At 40.5% G+C, this 20,640-nt stretch overlaps 1 protein-coding gene across 3 annotated transcripts; it reads left to right on the top strand.

Moving 5' to 3' along the window:
* Positions 1-1,161: 1,161 nt before the first annotated feature.
* Positions 1,162-20,634, top strand: LOC6545479 (tetraspanin-18). 3 transcript variants are annotated; one of them, XM_015157913.2, is made up of 7 exons: positions 1,162-1,262; positions 1,634-1,719; positions 14,699-14,816; positions 15,310-15,408; positions 16,570-16,698; positions 18,985-19,344; positions 19,408-20,634. In XM_015157913.2, the coding sequence occupies exons 3-7, from the start codon at positions 14,751-14,753 to the stop codon at positions 19,555-19,557; spliced, it is 804 nt and encodes a 267-aa protein (XP_015013399.1). In that variant the 5' UTR covers positions 1,162-1,262; positions 1,634-1,719; positions 14,699-14,750; the 3' UTR covers positions 19,558-20,634. The 3 variants fall into 3 exon arrangements, with proteins under 3 accessions (XP_015013399.1, XP_015013400.1, XP_001971591.1); XM_015157914.2 differs by having other exon boundaries at positions 1,173-1,416; XM_001971555.3 differs by having other exon boundaries at positions 1,173-1,442.
* Positions 20,635-20,640: the final 6 nt, after the last annotated feature.

Raw genomic sequence — 20,640 nt, 5'->3', positions numbered from 1 at the left:
ACTTCAGCCTTGGGACAATTCTTTATTTTCTTGAATTTCTACAACATCACATACAAAAAATTACAAAAAAATTAAAAAAAAATACATTTCTAAATTTGAATGCAGTTTTTTAGAGAATTGCGCCAGAATCATTTAGAGGTATGCCACTTCAAAATCCGATTAAAATTAGTTGAGTTATGGAGTATAGAACTTCAGCCTTGGGACATTTCTTTATTTTCTTGAATTTCTACAACATCACATACAAAAAATTACAAAAAAATTAAAAAAAAATACATTTCTAAATTTGAATGCAGTTTTTTAGAGAATTGCGCCAGAATCATTTAGAGGTATGCCACTTCAAAATCCGATTAAAATTAGTTGAGTTATGGAGTATAGAACTTCAGCCTTGGGACATTTCTTTATTTTCTTGAATTTCTACAACATCACATACAAAAAATTACAAAAAAACTTAAAAAAAATACATTTCTAAATTTAAATGCAGTTTTTTAGAGAATTGCGCCAGAATCATTTAGAGGTATGCCACTTCAAAATCCGATTAAGATCAGCTGAGTTATGGTGTTTAGAACTTCAGCCTTGGGACATTTCTTTATTTTCTTGAATTTCTACAACATCATCACATCAAAAAAAATACAAAAAAACTTTAAAAAAATAAATAACTAGATTTGAATGCAGTTTTTTAGAGAATTGCGCCAGAAACATTTAGAGGTATGCCACTTCAAAATCCGATTACGATAAGTGGAGTTATGGAGCTTAGAACTTCAGTCTTAGGACATTTCTTAATTTTTTTGTATTGCTGCAACATCACATCAAAAAATTTAAAAAAAAAATAATTTTCTAAATTTGAATGCAGTTTTTAGAGAATTGCACCAGAAACATTGAGAGGTATGCCACTCCAAAATCCGATTAGGATAAGTTGAGTTAAGGAGTTTATAAGTTCAGCTTCAGGACATTTATATATGTATGTATTTCATTTAAAAGTTATATAGAAAATACAAGACCCAGATGGCGCTATTGGCGCTATATATGTATAAAGACCCTAACTAAATGCGCCTGTCTGGCAGCGCCGTAAAGCTCCCAATCAGACTTTTGAGGTGCTGGCGAGCCGAGCTTTCAGCTGGAGCAACCTGCTTACCGCGCATGTGTTGGTGGTGGCTGTAGCAGCAACGAGCAGCTCGGCAGCTCAGCAGTTTAGCAGCAAAAAACGGCTTCAGTTCGAAAGCACGCTTCCAAGCAGACGGTCGCACATTCCGATTGGCAGCCGAGTGAGTGACGAGTGAGATTTAAGCCACGATTCGAGTTGAGTCGAGTTGAGTCGAGTGACGAGCGCAGCATTTTACGCAGTGCTCGGTGCCTGGAAGCAGAGGCATCCTAAACACACCCTACGCTCTCTTCTCGGGCCCCAGTTTCAAGCCAGCGGTGCGTCTCTATCCGGATTTCGCTGTGTGCGTGATTTTGTGTATAGTTTTTTGCGCGCGCTCAATCAAAACAGTGCTGCGTACTAGCCGTTCACTTGCCAGCATCAACAAAAACTCCACGCCTAATAAAACAAAAGAATAAATATAAATAAAGTGCCGTGCTCTTTTGTCGCTCTACCAAAGTTCTCGAATAATCAAATATTCCGGAATCATTGCAGTTTAATACATCCAGTGGGTCGTAAATCTTCGACAAGCCGTAAATTATTAAACAGCTCGCTCTACGCAGCGTGCTCATATTTTACAGGTAAGTTTTTTGCCTTAGTTTCGGGGAGTGCGCATATTTCTCAAAAAGCCAAAACAAAAAGTGGAAACATCAACCCATCGAGTGCTGCTGTTCCCAGAGAAAAGCCACCAATCCACCCAAAACCATCCACCACCCACCACCCACGCCCCTGGGCATCACATCTTTATCCGGGCCCAGCCCTCGACCGTCCATCCGCTTTTGTTGATACGCACACACATTTTTTGCGTCGCTCCTGCTCCTGCTGCTGTGCAGCCACCTCCACCCAGCCGCCCCCTTTTTCTTGATTGCTGATGCTGCCCCCAGCTTCGCACTCCGCTCCTGGACTCCCTTCGGCGCTCCTGCGCTCCGTTACCGTTGCCTTTCGGGGCCGCTGCCCTGGCATCTGTGCCACTTTTCAATTGCGCGGCCTTTCTTTATGTTTATCACTAATTCTACCTTGCCCGTCCAAAATGGGACACGGAAAGAAATTAGTGTGTCTGGTATATTCAATTCTGAAAGAGCAGTATCCTGGTTTTTACAACATAAAACAACATTAGTTTCTGCTTCCTCGAAAGTTATGAAACGGAAGTCATGTTATGCAGCAATACAAAACTGCTAAATTTATCTAAAAATGATTTTCATGTCCTCAACATGCTTTGGAAAAATTTCACAGAGCTTAGGCACTTTTTTCTTATCGATTCCATAAACACTTCTATGTTTTTCACAGTAGACCGGATCTAAATTATAATATCCGACATTTCAAATTTCAAATAAAAATATAAATATACAATTTGAAGGCTAATGGGAATAAAACTGATTTGTGTTAGCTACCCGTGCATAACCCTACAATAAGAGTATTATTGTAGAGTTTTTTACAGTGCACCTGCAGTGAAAGGTTCCCTTTTGCAGTTCCCGCTCTCTGCAGCTCTACCTCTCTCCCGCTCCCGCTCTCGTTTTGCTTTTGTTGTGGAGTGTGTAAATTTTTCTGCAATTTCTTCGGCTACACCGCCATTCGCTTTTTGATCTTGAAAACATGCTGACTCCGAGTTCTCTCCCCTCGGAGCAACCTGTCCGCTCCACGAGGGTTCCGAACAAGTTTGTCCGGAAAACCAATAAAGCAAGTAGAATTGCTGATTGGAAATGAGCAAGAAGCGGGACGGAAAGACTGCAAGAGGGAGAAAGAGCGAGAGCAGTAGAACAAAATCCCACAAATCTCGTATTTGATATCGCACTAAATGGGGGAATGGGGCTACGAGGCTGATTATGATTACTTTGCAGAACTGCAGACTCACTTTTATTTCTTGAGTTTATTTACTCGCCAAATTACCAATTATTATTCGAAAAAGTTTATCTCAGCACGGAAATGTGAAAAATTATATAAACGTTACGTGACTATTAATTCAGGTTTGATATTTATCTTTTAGTCCGACAACAGTGTGCATTAATAAAATGTTACATGGGTGAATAGAGATCGCATTTTTTCCAAAATATACTCAATTAAATCAAAACCTGGAATTGAGTGCGCAAAATTAATTGCTCTCATAGCTTATAAATTAAATCCCCATAAAAGCTACAAACCCACCTGAATTTCATCGTATAAATCTAACAACAAATATTTCAAAAGACCCCGCATGCTCTGTTGACATTTTTATTCAAATTTACGTAATACTTGCTTTAAAATGCAAGCCAATTAAACATTTACAGCTTGTTGAGCTGCAGAACGTCAGAGTGTTTTACAACCGTATGTAAAATGAACGAAATAAAAATTTTCATTTAAATTTGCAATGAGGTAACAACTGTCATAAATATTTTCCCAGCTTATTTTTATTCATTTTAATATTGATGAGGTTCCTTAACGTCCACTATACAATTAAAAAAAAGAAAACATCGTCTTTTCATTTCTTCAAAATACTTGAGATGCAAAAGCATGTTGCACCATAAGATTTCACTCAAATCTCTAAGGCTCCTGGGTTCGGTAAAGTACCTGTCAATGTGGATTGGCTTAAAAGTGGCTTCCCTGGCTTTCTATCTGCTGGATAAATGGAAATCCAAAAGGGTAACAAATCACTGAAACTAGCTTAAGTGGGGTGATGAGCTTCAGATATATGTGCGTACTTACTTTGCAGCTGCAATCTGAACATGCAACTGGGTGCCAGAAACTTGGCTAAATATTTAAGTAGGGATTTTTTGCTACTGGCTGGAATCGAAGGCGTGACAAAACGATTCACAGCACTCTGAAAACCGTTAACAGTGTTTGCCAAGCCAACCCGGTTTTTGGCCGATGTGCCAGCGCACACACAGAACTTGGTCTAAAGAGTTGGCCAAACTTTCCATTGGGAAATCGGTGAGCAGGTGAGCGCACGCTAATGCACAGCCAAAAGGCAATAACTCAATTGGCAAATATCCGCAGCAGTCGGAGAACCATGAAGCTGACTTGCCGAAATGTGCAACATAACTCAATTAGTGGAACAAGAGCAGTGTACAAAACAGCAGGCTGTCGCAACGATGCCTCAGCGAGCATGAAATTGGCCAAAGGCCAATGGATATAGACCAAATCCTTTCATATACGAGTTTACCCGTGGCAATATAGACCACCGACTCTTGGACTTATTTAGCCAACAAAACTCGCTGTTAAACGACTTTTCGAGCGCCGTTCCAAGGTGAACGAGCCACCCTGAGCAGGGCCGAACTGGACAGTATCTGTTTTTGAATCTGAATCTGTATTTGTATCTGCAAGTTCACTAAAATGTATCTGCATCGGGTTACGTGTTGCGCATGCGTTGTCTCTGCATATATTATGGTAATTCGAACTTGATCCACTCGCCGCCTTGGACTTTCACACACATCCAACCACCCTCGAGTGGTGTTCTTCGCTGCTCCGGTGGATTGGAATTTCCCACAACCATCTTGTATTACACGGGCTTTCTGTTTGTGGCTCGAATTACGTCCGCCTGGTGGCAAGTTCATTGCTTCTAGTCGGTGGTGGTCAGTGGCAATTAAAATCAAGCCAGCAATTCTTCACCCGACAACACTTCATTCCGCCATTAGATCTCCGCCTCTCTGGCTTAAATTGCCTGCACTTTCAGCGGAAACTCGGCAGGCAAACAGTACACATATTCCGAATGCCTGTCCCACTGTGATTTGCTGCAATTGGCCAGCTATCCAGCTGTCCATCTGGCTGACCGACCATCCGCCTTGGGCCTGGGATACTTAATCGCCCTGGCCACATCTGCGGCTTTCCACTCCGATCGATCGATTGGATGCTAGTTACTTTGTCATTGTCTCAATGCAACAATGGTCAATCTGCAGCCAACTGCAGTCCCTAGCTGGCCATTTCGCAAACGTTTCTATTGCCAATGTAAACTGTCATTGATTAAGTTAATTAAAAACTTTAAGCCAACCAATTGGGGCTGAACACAAAGGGAGAAAACTAATCCAGTTATACACTTAAAATCGGCTTAAAGTAGGCATTGCCTATGGAAATCAGATTAAGTAGGTTTTTATAGGCTTGTATAAGCTTGAAACCGAAATGCAGCATCATTAATGGAATCATGTAATATACGAGTAACTTACTGAAAACTAAGCTAAGTCACTGATTGATTTTGTGAAACTAAATCGACTTCTAACCTGACCGAACTACAAGGGCTTAGATCCAAACTCCATTTTCATAGGTAAACACGAAGAGAAAATCTCCTTATGTCATGACAAATTTGCCCTTTAATCGTATGGTTAATTCATAATCACCTCTCGAAGCCCTTGGCAATTTTCCCATCGGTATCTGTGTGTCCCATTTTCTCATTTCTTATGCCCGGCAGGTGCACACAAGTGTTTCCCCGACACATGATTAATGAACCAAAACTAGTAATAACTGCACGCATTGTTCGGGAAGCCAAAAAATGAAAAATAAAGCGGATTGTAAAAATGTTTACTTTCGCAAGCCATGAAAATCTCCAGACAGGCAGCAGAAAAAAAGGAAAAAAAGATTGTGACGATTGCGCAATTGGAAATGCGTAACTTTGATTTCTGGACTTAATTGAGGTGGCTAGGGAAAGTAAGGGGTATCAGCAATTAACGCAGTTACCCACTTTAATCGCTGCTCGCCCACCGAACTCGGAAGCCCCCAATCAAAAGATACATAATGTTTTCATTTGTGTTAACCATTTGTAATTGATTGATATGTCGACGTGGATCGAGTGTGCGTCTTAAGTTCATTTTGAAATCTTGTTTACTTTTTCGTTGGACTTTTTTTTGTCAGTTTTTGAAAAGAAAATAAAAAGTGAAAGTCGAAATATGCAAGGCGACGTGCTGCTGCAACAATGCATATTAATTTTTGGTTTTTGTTTTTAGTTTTTGTGCTGGCACGCCTCTGGCGGAATTTTGGAGTTTTCTTTTTCCTCGCATATGCAAAACGATTTACGCCAAAGAGCGCCGTGGCAATTGTTTAAACAATTTTAGCCCACCCTCTTGGCCAAATGCGCATGCTTGGCTCAAAACAGCAGTAGGTAGGCAAAGGTTTACTTTAGTTGTTGCCTTTACTTTTGCATTTCTTATAACTGATGCAATTGGTCTATTACGCAGAAACGGACAAGTTTTGGGATATAAGAGCACAGCAGGTGGCTGGGCCAGTTTGCTGGGGTTTTATTTTGGAGTCTAGTCTTAGCTTATTTGGCTAAGTTTTATTTGCCTTCAATTTGCTCTAGCCAAAGCGATTGTATAAGTTTGCTTTAAGGCCCGAAAGTGGCATTATGTGGAGAACTCTTCAGATGGTAGCTATTTTTTTAAATTACATGATGCTAAAGGCGTCAACAAACTGTGACTTTTTAAACTAATATGTTTTTAGAAAAGCGAATTTAAAGATTCAATTCATATGACCAACTTTGGTATAATGCATCAAAAAAATAATAATTATTATTTCTTCTTGAATCGGATTGTATCAGTTTAGATGTTATTTCCATTCCGTGTCGAAAGAATACATCGTTAATTCTCACACTTCTCCTGTTTAGATATGAGAAATTCCCGAACTCATTACCTTATCTCGCACAAAATATAAAGAATATATTTATTCAATCCGAAGCATAAATCTAAGTGCAGATTATATCAGCATTTACGAGTATGCCGTAAATGCAGCCCTTTCTCGCTGGCTCCCTGCGTTCTCACAATCCCGCCAGGCTTACAGGAAGTAGTAAGTCTGTCTCCGTTATTAGATAAGTTGCAAGTTGCACAGTCTGTGGGGAGGAGGGTCTGAAATTACGAACGTCATCAAAAACTTCCCACATAAATTTATTCCAGCTCTGGTTGGGATATATACGCGTACTGCCGTACTCTCGCCGAGCTATGCGATATTTCATAGTTGCATAGGCGGTGGCAAACATTTTTTTCTACATTTTTTTTGCATTTTTTGCTTTTTTTTGTACTCCCATGCGTTGGGAGTAGCATGTGTATCTACACTTTTTCGCCAGTCTGAAATGAACCGAACCGAGCTGAAGCGAATAGAAATGAAATGAGAAACTTGCCCCACAGTCGAATGAGTTGCTTGCTAAATATCGAATGTGATGCATTGATTGCAGTGCAGCCAGCATATTGCCAAATGGCAAAATGTGAATCGGCTTGGCCAACAGAGAGTTACGGGAAAATTATCTTTCCATGTGGCAGGAGGAGGAAGTGCCAAAGGTTGTGAATGTGAAAGTTGAGCTTGGCCGAAAGGAGAGGCGGCGTATTAGCCGCAAGTTAAGCGCATTGAACTTGGCCCCTTGGGGGTCCAAAAGAAAGTTGAATAAGTTAAGTAATCAGCGAAGATCCCAAGTGCCAGCACACGATCCTCGGCTTTTCGCACTTGAGCTCGCGTGTGTGGATGCAACTGTCACTGCAAATATGTATCTGCCAGATACTTATTTCATTTAAGCATATGAAAAGTAATGTGTGAGAGTTGAGCTGCTGCCTCTGCTGCCGCTGCAGCCGCTGCTCGTTTGAGCCCGCAATTTGCGCCCCGTGACTCGAAATGGTCATTATCTAAATCTGGGGGCACCTTCATACCTTAATGCCTCGCTGGGCCCCATGAATCTCTGCTTTATTTCCGAACTAAGCATCTGTTTAGCCGGTCGTCCGCCCACGCAGAAAATGGTCGCCGAAAAGGGTAATGTGCGGAGACCCACAAACTTTAATGGAAATTTATTTGCATCTGTTATGAATTGAAGTGGCAGCGGGCGTTGGTTATGCTCCACTCGGTTATGTTTTTGTCTCTCACAGGCAGGAAATTGCCGCTCCACACAGCACACATGGCGTATGTGTAATCTAGCTATAACAATGGCTCATGCACTCTCAATTGGAAACAAAAAGTCCAGATTAATACAAACACACAGGGACTGTCCCTTAAATAGCACAAATGAAGTGGAATTGTTTTATTTAAAGCTCGAATGGAATATTTGGGCATTAGAACTTTGCAGCTTATTGTATTATATAATAAAGCGTTTATGTATTTGTTTTCATTCATCAGACTGAAGCATAATAATCTACGTAACTTAAATCACACATTTTCAACATAAACAGAATTCAGAGGTCCTTTCTGAGCCCCTTGAAAAACTAGCATAAGAACCATCTGAAGTCAGTCGTTCTTGTCAACTGATTTATATGCATAGGTTATATAACTTGACTTCCATTATTATTCCAAACTTTTGTATTTTCCTTCAACTTTGATTTGACTTTGCAGCATCTTTCTTCTTTTGTTTATCTTTGTCGAAACGCCTCATTATGCTGAGCAAACAGAGGCATTTTAAGGCATTTCATCAGTTTATTTTATTGATGAAAAGTGAAAAAAACCAGTAACAATAACCTGCGAGCAGCAGACATTCAGACAAAGGCAAATCATTTGCCAGCTCATTATGGGCTAAATAAATGTAAGTGTGTCAACCTCGTTCAGGCTCTGTAATTCAAACAGACAGCCCAGATACAGATACATCTACATCTACAGATACAGATACAGATACAGACATAGTACATTACCCGTCTTGCAGCGTAACTGGAGCAATGAGCAATAATAAACCAAAAAGCCAGAGACATTGAACAAATTCTGGTTCGGAGTATTTCACTTTCCACAAAAAGACGAGGCAGAAACTGAATAATTAAAAGGCAAAAAATTAATAAAGAAAAAACTGGAGTGGGTTGACCGAGGGCGGGGGGAAAGCTACTCAATTAAGTAAAAATATATGTATATGCAAAGTTACTGTTCTCTGTCCACAACGATGGTAATTGGCCCCAAATAGTTTCATTTTTCTCCAGCCCCCCACTTTGATATTTACCTTAAAGTAGGTCAGTGTCTGAAATGTTATTCGACTTCTCGCGTTCTTGACAAAAATTTGATGCATAAGCGAAAACATTTGGGTGGGTCAAATAAATAATGTTTCGAGCAGAAGACTTCAACTACGGTGTCTGTTATAAAACTCGCAATTCCTCCTATCTTTTCCAATCAAAAATTAATGAAGAATTTCACGTTTGCATAGATATTGGCCAAATCATTTTAATGGAATTTCACTTTCAAAGATATTTTTATCTTCAGAATTGTGAAATATGCATTTTAGCAAAGTTTGCGTTCTATCAATAGTCACTGTGCTGCCAAAGTTCATCAAAATGTTTGACAATCTCTGATTAAAATCTTTCAGTAAATTGAAGTTTTGACATTTTATCTATGTCACCAAAGAAGTTGTCATAGCCATTTGCATATCAATTCCACCCACCACACCAGCTCTTTCGTAATCAAATCTAGAGTTTAACTTTGGAAAATTTGCTCGACCAACTAGAAATAAGTTCGCAAAAATGTATCGCATAACTCTGCTAAATGGCCAGACGTGTCTGGGTCTTTCGTGGCCGGTTGGCTATAGTAGTTGGCTGGTTGGCTGGTTGGCTAGTTGGCTGGTGACAACCCGCCTGCCTGGCTACCAGATTGGGGTGCTGCACTGCGAGAAACACTCAGCGAGAAAGCCGTAAAGCAACTATTACGTATTATTCTATTATAGGTTTGTCTTTTGATACCAATGAATAACTATCTTTGAATAACTATCTTTTTACACGAATGTATCCAGGACTATAACGCTATTGGTTACAGTGCACAGTGGTAGTGCTCTCGCAACACGAGTCTGTTGTGGGCGTGGTCGGGGGGGAATTGGGACCGGGGCGTTGGCATCTGCGCTCGCTTATGGCACACGGCTTGGTCCACTGCACATGGCCCAAACGAAGCTGTCAGGTGTTAAATTGGCAAGCCATCAAATGGCAGCAAACATGGCAACAAACATCGCCGATGCGAAGACCGTTGACCTAAAAAATAGAAGAGCGGACTCAGACAAAAGGGGCTTACTCTTGCTCCTCAACGCGAAGACCTTTAGACTGCTGGGCTTGGGCTTTTGGGCTTGGGGTTTTGACTTCGTGTCGGAGCCGGAGCTGGAGCCCACTAATTATGTCAAATTAACGCACTTCATGTGATTATATAAGCAAACTGAGAAAAACTAACAGCCAGCGAGTTGAATGACTTCGCAAAGTGAATAATGAAATTAACAAAACTGAATTTGAACGACACTCAGTTAGCCATGTGAATGTGAGGTGCTGTCGTCGGTTCGTAAGATTCATTTAATTAGACCACTTTCAAGGCATAATTTTGGCAGGGTTCTGTTGTAAAATTCTGTCGCTTTGCCTTTGTGTGAATTTTGATATTTTGCCGCTCCAAACGCTAACGAAGTTATTCGCTTGGCTTTTACTCGTTTCGCCTTATATTTGCATTAATTAAGCGAAATTTATAAATAAATTGATTGTGTGGCTCGTGCGGCAGAGAAAAAAGTGAAAAAAACTTCAAAAGTAAAAACAAGAGCGTCAATATTGCGCTAAATTTTGCTCAATTAATGGATTTTTATTCCAGTTGGATAAGTTCGGGTTTAAAGCCTTTTTTATAGGCGACACAAATTTAGCAATCAGGGGAGACAGACAAAAAAGGCAAATTGTTGGGTAAACTTTTTCAAGGGACATCAGTGGGCTAAGGTTTGCATATAATGAATTTTATTTGATGGGGGAAATATGATACGCCACATAAACAGAATTAGTCCGGATTAATTAATAAAAAGGTTTTAAACGGACGTATTAAAATAATTGTTTATTAAATGTAAGCCCTGTTTAATATTTATCTGTGTAAAGTAATAATATTAGCAATGGTAGTAACAATAGTAATTTTATATATTCATGATTTATTAATTATGAATACCATATTGGGGCAAATAAGCGAATATACAAATACTTAACAATCAAAATAATGCAGGAGTAAGAGCCTATATTAATAATCGAATTAGAAACCATATTAAACATTAGAATACAGATTATTAGAAACCATTTAAACCAAAAAAGTTTTGTGAATGATTCCACTTGCTTTTATTGTGCTACCCAGCAGATTTAGCCATTAACATTGCATTTACCACAGCCGTTTACAGCCAAGTAGTTCCCACACATCCACTCTCATATGCATACTTAAGATCTCGAGCAAATGGGAGGCTGAGCCACCCACCTGTATTTAAGTACTGTTTGGAGAGTGCGGCGACCCAATTGAGGCTTATTACCCTGTAATTTAATTAGCCATCTTGGGAGTTTCGGAGGCCAGGAACCGCAGTTTGAGCCCTGAAGAACGGAGTGCAGAGAATTTTCCCACGCTTTGACAGATGGAAAAGTGGCTCTGCGGTTCTGCGGCGGCTGTTTTGGTTTACAGCATGATGGGGTTTTTCCTCGATTGCCATTTCGCATTTTCCATTTCCCATCTCTAGTGTCTTGGCCAATCAAATCAGAATCGAAGAGCCAGGAAAAATGGGTAACGGCCAGCGGAGCAGGGAAACAGAAAGCATTGGCAATAAATAAAATTTCTAAATTCTTGGCAAGCCAGCGAACGTGACAAGTGTGAAACACACATCAATACGAATGTGTGAGTGTGCAACTGGGAAATGAACTGGGTATATAAGAGTATGTATAGCAACACTGGTCGGAGAGTTATGGCCAAAAGGTTTCCACTGGGCTTTTAGTTCGAGCGCCGCAGCATCTTTTTTCCCTTTAGTCTTTTTTTAATTAATACAAGTTACGACTTTCTTTAACCCATTTTTCGTGTCGAAAAGAGCGGCTGGTAGTACAAGAAAATGACTTCCAGTCCCACAATTGAGACCCGCTCGAATTTCCTTTTTGCAATAGAAAATGCTTTAATCACCGCCGCGATGCCAAAAAAAAGAAAAAAATGTGCATTGTTTGAAGAGCTCTAAACTTCCACTTCCACAGCAGCCGGTAAAACAAAACTTTCTACGGTTAAAAAATGCTGCACGAGCATGTGCAAGCATTTAATTACGCAAATAATAAACAAAGCCTGACTTTAAATCCGAATGCAAGTCAGCGGCGACTCATAAATTTGCAGTTTACTTGGCTGATTTTGGCGGTTTTTATTATTTTTTTTTGATGCACATTTAGCTAAATGCAGAGCTGTAAATTGATCTTGGCAACCAACGAAAATATTTGTGCGTTAGCTTTTGATTCGAATGTTTTCAATAATCTAGTTGATTATAATAACCACATAAAAACCCAGATATTAATCCATTGCAAATACCTTTAGCTCCACCACGGCTTCCCCTTGAAAATGCAAAGATAATTCATATTTGTTTTGTGAACATTTTATGTTTTTCAAACAGATATTTGAGTTTGCTGCGCACACATGTATCTTAAGTAGATATCCAGACTTAATATTTGAGTTAGATGAAAAGCTGATGCTGAGCTTGCTGAATTTTTGCCAATATTTTGCATGGGCCACTTGAAAGTTAATTACAAGATACGCCTCTCCCTTCATGTGCCAGTGTGCGTGTGTGTGTGTGTTAGCCACGTAGCCTTGCAAGAGTGTGTGTGCTAAAGGCAAGCTTTTGAATTTTGTATGAGGCTCATATGGCATCGGAAGCCAGAAACGAGAAACCAGCAGTGGAAGCTGGGTGGGTGGCTGCTCGAAGCTTTTCCGATTTTCCACTTAGCCAACGAATTAATTCAAGCTCCGGCTGAAACTGTAGCATTAATGAATAGATAAGGGCAAAGGTTGACAACATTTCGAGATAGATCTATAATTAAATTTGAAGCTTTAAACTGAGCATCAGCAATACAAATACTTCATATTTATAGCATTTAAAGCACGAGTAAGCCGGTTTTATGCAAATACTGAAATACCTGGGATAAAATTCAAATTAGAATGCAAATAAAAAAATTCGCTTTGACTTTAAGCCTCCCGCAAACAAATGACTTAAGCGTCAATATTCGTAAACAATACCTGGTTTTTGGTAAGCCCGTATTATAAATTCAATGTCACAACCATTAGGCACTACAAGTATATGCACATCCGTTAGGCAGTCATTTGCATGTCTTATCGCCAGAAAATTTAAACTAATTTAAGGCCAGAACGTCGGATGTCTGAAACAATGGAAAAGCAATTAAAAATTTTGTGATAAACTTTTGTTGTGCTGAAGGGTTTTGGGGTGGCTTAAAACGGGTGGTTGTAGGGGGCTACAGTGGGGAATGTGGCGCCCACAGAAACTCGGCCTATGTGAATATGTACATATGTATGTGGGTCTGGAAAGCGTTTTGCACTCAAGTACTCCATGCACTCAGTGCCTCTCTGGGTCAAAAGCTAAAGTCATAGTAATAGCATTTAATATTTGCACCATAAGCTTTATCTCTATAAAAAAATAAATCGAATTTATTCCAAATAAATGCTTATGCTTTAGCTTTGCTCTTACCTCTTGGATGCGAAAATCAATTGATATTTAAAGTGCTATTTCATTGACCGCAACTGTGTGGGTGCGCGAACACAATTACATTTTGGCCAAAACATCATTAGGGCTGCAGGAGGGGCAGCGGGACGTGGATCACAGCTTTTACCGGGCTCAAAGGGACCCGGGCAAAGGAATCAGCACAAAAATGTTGGCAAGGAAAATGTTCGCCCGTAGCCGCGACTTGGCAACAGTACAGTACGGAAAAGAACAGAACAGCATCGAAACTGAAAAACCCAGAGTCTGAGGGCTTAGCTCCGCTGCCGAGTGCTCTACTTTTCCAACTTCAATAGCTCGTGACATTGTTTGTGTGTGTGTGTGTACGTATACGTATATGTTTACCCAAATAACTAGGCACACATGTACAGCTGAGAACTTGGCTCAAACCAGATGGCAACAACAACAGCCACATCTGAAAAGAAAAGTGCTAAGCGCGGCGAGAAGAAATTGGAAATGGGAAGGTGGGGGTTGGTGCGGAGAAAGCGGGGAAGTTGTTCTACTGCTAATAAGAAAGTTAACGTGGAACAAGATGCTGGAAATTGAGATTCCCGCCGACTCAATGAATTAATGAATGAACGAAAGCTTGTAATTTACTTGAACAATTTTTTAGCTGCTCTAGGAATTAACGTATCTCTTTAGCTGATGACGGCATACACTGAAAATGTAATTACTTCAGATTTAAATCGCTTTTAAGGGCTTCTTAGGAACTTGTTTAAGTTATGAACACATAAAACTCTTACTTTAAGGGGTCTTAATTCCTTCTACGTGTACTATAAGCTATAAACATCATTACAATTCTACACATTTAAGGTATTCCAAATTGAACTTTCTTTCGTCTGGAACATTTTCTGCTGAAGTTGTACACCAATTTTGAAGGGCCAACTTTACATGTTAATTTGTTAGGCACGCGGCACGTACAAACATGGCCGATAAGAAATGCAACCTGGCTAGAAATACTTTTCTTGTTTATATACGCTTCTTGGTATTTGCGTTATTATGTCGTTTGTTCGTTGTTTTTTTTGTTTCCTTTGACACTTTCTTTTCATTATTTTTTTTTTGTGTGCTGTGCCCAACCGAGTGTGCGGCACTTAACATGAAATTAAGTAAATTAAGTAAAAATATTTTAATTCAATTAGAAACCTCACAACTCAGAGTGCTAAATGTGGAATTTCTCTTTGTCATTGCAGTTGAGAGAGCTCCGTGGAGGACAACAGCCCCAAGATTTCGAAAACAACGAAAATGGTCTTCGACTGCGGAGTCTGGTGTGCAAAGTATTTGCTTTGCATATTCAATTTTATATTTTTCGTAAGTACAAATGAAGCAATGGGGGTTATTGTGCCCTATGCACCGGGTAATGCATATGCTTAACGCACAGAGGTGCGTTCATGTCATCCTATGGTATCCCATGCCACATCGCCCATCCATCCAAATTCCATTGCAGCTCAATCAAGCAAATCTCTGCGCTTGCGCTGGTGCTTTTTGCATTTTCCCGCATTTTCAGCTTGGCAGCGGTTCATTGACTTTCAGCCACCATCGTCATCGTCATCATCATCATCATCGTCGTCGTGATTATCATCATGTTGATTGCCAAACGTCATCATCGGCATTTTCGAATGCAATCAAGATGGGCGGGCAACGTCATAATAACAATCATCAAACTGTGTTTGCATGTCCAGCGGGGCGAACGGTGTTGTGTTTTTGTGTTTTATGCTTTATGTTTCAGTGTAAACACATAAATGCGAACTACCTGAACAGGCATATTTAAACGAATTTTTCCATTTTTTTATTTATTTTCCAGGTGCTAGGCACAATTATATTCGGAGTCGGACTTTGGCTGGCCGTGGACAAGCACTCGCTGATTGCTCTCCTCAAGTTGGTCGAGAGCGAGCGCATTGAGGTAAGACCAACTGCAGACCGGGGGTTTTCCGAAACCCCCACCCCCTAAAAATATATGGCGCCCAACTCCGGGTGAAAGTGTTGCCGCAGAAACACCCCCTTTTTATATCCAAAGGCCCCAAGAAACCACTGCATTCCACCCGGTTACAACGCAATTTATACGCAACCCATCGAAGTGTGTAATTCACATGTCGAAATCGTAGCAAATCAACCCCGAAATATAGATCAACCTCACGTGCAGGTGCTTCAGTAATAGCGGCCACTGGCACTATGATTATTAGAAAAATATAATTACATTGTAAACATGGGCTTCGGGTGGAAATGTGGTTCAAATGTAAGCCACGAAAACGCTAATCAAAGTGCACGATGCACTGTGCTGACACTAACAAACAATAAGGGGATGGCTATTCTATTATATGCCACTTTAATTGGGTTGAAATTGTATATAAGCCAGCCAGAATGCAATAGTAGTGGAATCTAGAATTTAAAAGGGCGGCTGTCAGAATTCTATAATTCCATATGGAAATAAAATGAACTAGAAATATTTGGCTCAATTAAATGTATTTTTTTTTAATATAGAGAAGAATGAATGAGAAGTTGTTTTTGTAGTGTCTGCACATCTATAAAACTTTTAGAAATGTACAAATCGTTGTTTAAAGCCACTCTCTGGGGTCCTTTGCCCAATTCACACAGATAAACTTTTTCAACTATGACAGTTTCCCTCAAAGTTTGCGTGTTCAGCGTTAACTAAAGTTCCTAGTGAAAATTCACTGGACGTAAGGGGTTTTTCGCCCAGCTAAACAAATGAAAAGTGCATGTCCATACGGGCACTAATTGTGGGGTCACCTAGGATAAACATGCTAAAACTAATTGAAAGCCTTTACCCGGAACTCAGTATGCTGATACCCGTTTATTCCATGGGTGCGTTTGGTCAATGAACTTGCACTCTAGCTACAGAAGACTTATCTCAGATCTGACAATTTGCCTACGACAATTGGGTAAAATGTGCACATAATTCAATTATACGAATGAGGAAGGAGACAATTTTTGGGCCAGTTCAAAGTTTAATTACGTATACGCAGTGTAGGCCTCATCGCAATTTACCCACACATTTCTGACTCTTGTTTCTGCTCTGCCTGTGCCTTTTCCATTTCCATTACAGAAATTTACACAGCCACAGGCCATAGAGCAGCTGGCCTATGTGCTGCTCGTCATCGGAGCCGTCATGTTCTTCATGAGCTTCTTGGGCTATCTGGGAGCCATGCGCGAGTCCCGCTGTCTGCTGTCGACGGTAAGTGATTGAATGGAATCTGGGTGGGGGGTTTGGACCCGGACCCGCTGACAGTCCGGCTCAAAACTGAAAGTCATTGACAGGTCTTCTTCGATTTGTTTGGGAAAGTTCTTTGCTGTTTGAAATGATTGTTTTGTTCTTTAACAGCTAGAGTATCTATTTAAAATTACACATTATTAGCCCAACTACATAAGCGTTCAATAAATATTGAATTCCAACCAATCACATTTGAACTGAAAACCAAGCAGCAAATTTAAGTTAAACAAAGAATATAGTGGAAATAAAACAGATTTCTTTGGGAGCAAACTTATTTGCTTTCCATTAGCGAGTGCCTTCCATACAGTGCCGAAACGCATTGTCACAAATTTACATTTCCCCCGCCCAATCAATGAGTCCAATCAGAGTTTTACGAGCTTGCATCATCGGGTACATTGTAATGGATGCCAGACAGCCACCGAAGATTCACGGCACCGGGGAGCTAGCTGGGAGTCGAGCTGGTGGACTGCCAAGCGTTTGTTTGCATTTTCCACCGAAAAACTTTGCCATTGAAGAGGATTTCCATTTGACTTTGACTCTGGGCTGGAAAAACTATTGGCGACGTCACTCGGGAGAAAGTTGTACATAGCCGGGTGTATCTATAGGTGAATTATCGTACATACTTGTAGATACATCCATATCGTGAGGCCAGGGCATGTTTGAACGATTGGTTAAGCGGCGGCAAGCCCTTCACTTGGCCATGTCTCTGTGGTCTTCGCCAGTGAGTGGAATTGTAATTTCTTTGGTCTAGAAAATAATTTACATTTGCACCTCAAGTGGACGGAGGAGTGATGGCCAGAGGGACTTTCTATGTTCGAGAGTGCTCCACTCGGGGCGATTGTGGCAATTAATAAACCGTTTTATCGCATTTACCTGCATCACTTACCCCGGACGGGGCAAGTAAGCCCATTTCTGGGCTTGGCCAGCTTAATTGCAGCGACAAACAGGTGAATTCAATTTACCTTAACGAGAAGGGGAAATCAGCCAAGGGAAGGGCTTTGCGCATGCGCAACGGTGCCGAACACGCGACCTGCATGCGACCCTCTTGGGTTTTGCACTTAAATTAGCCAAGGTCGTTTGGTTAACGCATCTGAAGGCCAGCTCAACTCTTGGCATGGCTAACATGTCTTAGCATTGATTTTTTTAAAAGACGGCAATTTATTATCAAGCAGAGAATGACTGCAGGCACTCGCTTACCTAAACGGTTTCAAATCGCTACACTTGGCATGCAAACAAAGTGAAGCTGCTCCCCATGGGCAGCAATTTGGTGGTGAGCTTGCATGTGTATCTGACAGATACATTAGCAGGCAGCCGACTACCAACGCCCACGATGGCTGAAATGAAATGCTGCCAGGCGTAACAGCCGCAACACAACCAGCAAAAACCGAGCATATCAAAGCAGCGTATCAGGGCAACAACCACGAAGGCGACAACATTAGCGAGGCACTCGGAAAAAAACTTCTTAATTGGTCCACATTGAGGAAGATGCTCTGCAACAAGCTGGATAAATATCCACTTTATAAATACAAAGTACCTCTTTGGCATTGAAGCATGCTGTGCGGATAACTAAAATACATATACCTCATGAAAATTATTTTAGATATAACTTTTATTTTTTTATGTGCGTTAGCTAGCTAGAATAGAATAATGCAAAGCCACAAGAGCTTTTCGAAACATGTGGCAAAACATTAAGGATGACCTTCAGCATTTGTGCTGCATGCTGCGGGCTCCCCCACATCCATACACCCAGCCCCCCCTCAGCCCACTCGCCGTTCCAACCGAATATGTATCTGTATCTATACGTGAACATTTGCGGCTAAATGTGTGCTTGGGCCTAACTCACCACCACCAGCGGCAGCCGACAAATGCTGCACATTTGGCTCAGGGTCAAACGGCTAGATTTTTCTGCACGGCTCACAAAGTGCCCAACGATTTGGGTCAACTGCGTGAGAGAGTTATAAATAAACCAGGCAACCATAACAAGAAATCATTGAATAAATGTATGATACAATAATGAAGCCATATAAATTTAAACGTGAAGTTTTTATTATTGCGAGCAAATTGAAGACGATATTTACGACCATAAAGCGCAATTGAAAGAGGTGTCTAAATGGATCAAGTTGCAATAATAGCTTTACAGGTACTCAAGTATGATATCTCTAAAACGTACTGGGTGGCGAATAGGTCTATACAGATGGAAGTTTGTAACAGCTCATAAACTTTTATTGAAATAAGTCTTTATCTTCACAGTATGGAACCTTTTTGATCCTGCTACTGATTGCCGAGCTCGTTGCCGGAGGATTGGGCGCCTTCTTCAAGGAGAAGGTTCGTGACGAGAGCAAAAACTTCTTGCAGCAGACGATTACCAGTTATTCGGTGGGCGAGAATATTGATGCTACCTCCCTGATGTGGAACCAGCTGATGGGCAACTTCGGGTGCTGTGGCATCAATGACTACCACGATTTCGATGCCTCTCCAGCGTGGGTGAACAGCAAGGGTAACCGCACCATTCCAGATGCCTGCTGTATCCTCAAGGATGTGGCCAAGTTGGTGCCACGCGACGAAGACTGTGCAACCAATCCCAGCGACAGTAACAGTTTCTACAAGAAGGTATGCTGCAATAATACACCCAGATAAAGCCGGAATTGTAACTAATATTGTACATCCATTTAGGGCTGCTATGAGGTCTTTACCGAATGGCTGATTCGGCAACGTGAACTGGTCATCGTGGCTATTGTGGTGGGCATTGTCCACCTGGTCCTCATTATCCTGGCCTTTGCCCTGTGCAAGGCCTTTGCCAAATACAACGATATGCGTCTGTAAATCGGAGATGACGATGACAGCGGATGTTGTGACAGTTTTCAAAGTTAGCAAAGTAGACGTAGGAACGAGCCAAAACAGCAGGACAGTGAAGAGCGACGATCCCTCCTAGAACTCCCCCAAAATAAAACAGCACCCTACCGAACACCGCGACGTGCTCAATGGAAACAAGAAATACAAGTATATTCAAATGCATTTGCCGCTTGGAACGGGACAGATACGAGAACAGAAAACAGTTTAATACAGCTCTACTCTAACAATAAGCTAAGATCATAATCCAGCATAATCCATTTACCGATAATATTCAAGAATATCTTACAAGAAATGTTGCTCAATGTTTTGCAAGCAAACGAATGATCGGGAAGATCGCGACGGTTTTACGAATGGAACTCACACTTGGAATATTTATTTGTAAATCTGTTTTGATAGCAGTTTTTTAGTTGTTAAGTAGTAAACTACAATATGCGTAATATTGTAACTAATTTTTGTAGTCTATTACCATTTTGTTATGCAATCAGGCATTCGAAAACCACTCAAAACATCACAGAAATCACATAAGTTAAGACGAAAAGACAACACACATTTTTGAGATTGAGCGAATAGTGAGATCAATTTTGAAAGATAACTTTTAAAGAAGCATAGAGCATTACGCCCATTTAAATACAAGCATGCATATATACAAATATCGATTGAAAATGATAAAAATGAAATGGCATTGACATTGTACTAGTATGTGTATTAGTTAATAAGTCTCTAACCTTAAGTTGTAACTTTAGTTGTTTTTTGCTATGGCTATCTTCGAGTTTTTAACTACATATGCCGGGGCATGCCACTTCGTGTTCCCGGCTCTTTTGTTAAAAATGAATGTTGTACATTTTTGAATTCTATATATACATATATAACTATTATTAATGCATATTATATACACGTATGTCTGTAGTTTACTTAATGTACTTTTTGGAAACAGCGCAATGAAAAGCCGTAAATCGAAAGCATGAAACTAAAACACACACAAAAACGATAAAAACCCATTTAAAGATGTACATTTCTGAACGTGAATGAAAAAGTAATTAAAATAAAGAAAAA

This window comes from Drosophila erecta, unplaced genomic scaffold (assembly GCF_003286155.1).
Source record: "Drosophila erecta strain 14021-0224.00,06,07 unplaced genomic scaffold, DereRS2 tig00000021-arrow-pilon, whole genome shotgun sequence".
Lineage (NCBI taxonomy): Eukaryota > Metazoa > Arthropoda > Insecta > Diptera > Drosophilidae > Drosophila > Drosophila erecta.
Note: the sequence above shows the minus strand (reverse complement) of the source record. Positions and strands in the feature narration are given on the sequence as shown.

Coding starts and splice junctions, on each gene's coding strand:
- LOC6545479 (XM_015157913.2), top strand. CDS start 14,751: ATGGTCTTCGACTGCGGAGTCTGGTGTGCAAAGTATTTGCTTTGCATA. Junction 16,699..18,984: donor CCCGCTGTCTGCTGTCGACG/GTAAGTGATTGA, acceptor TTATCTTCACAG/TATGGAACCTTTTTGATCCT. Junction 19,345..19,407: donor GTAACAGTTTCTACAAGAAG/GTATGCTGCAAT, acceptor ACATCCATTTAG/GGCTGCTATGAGGTCTTTAC.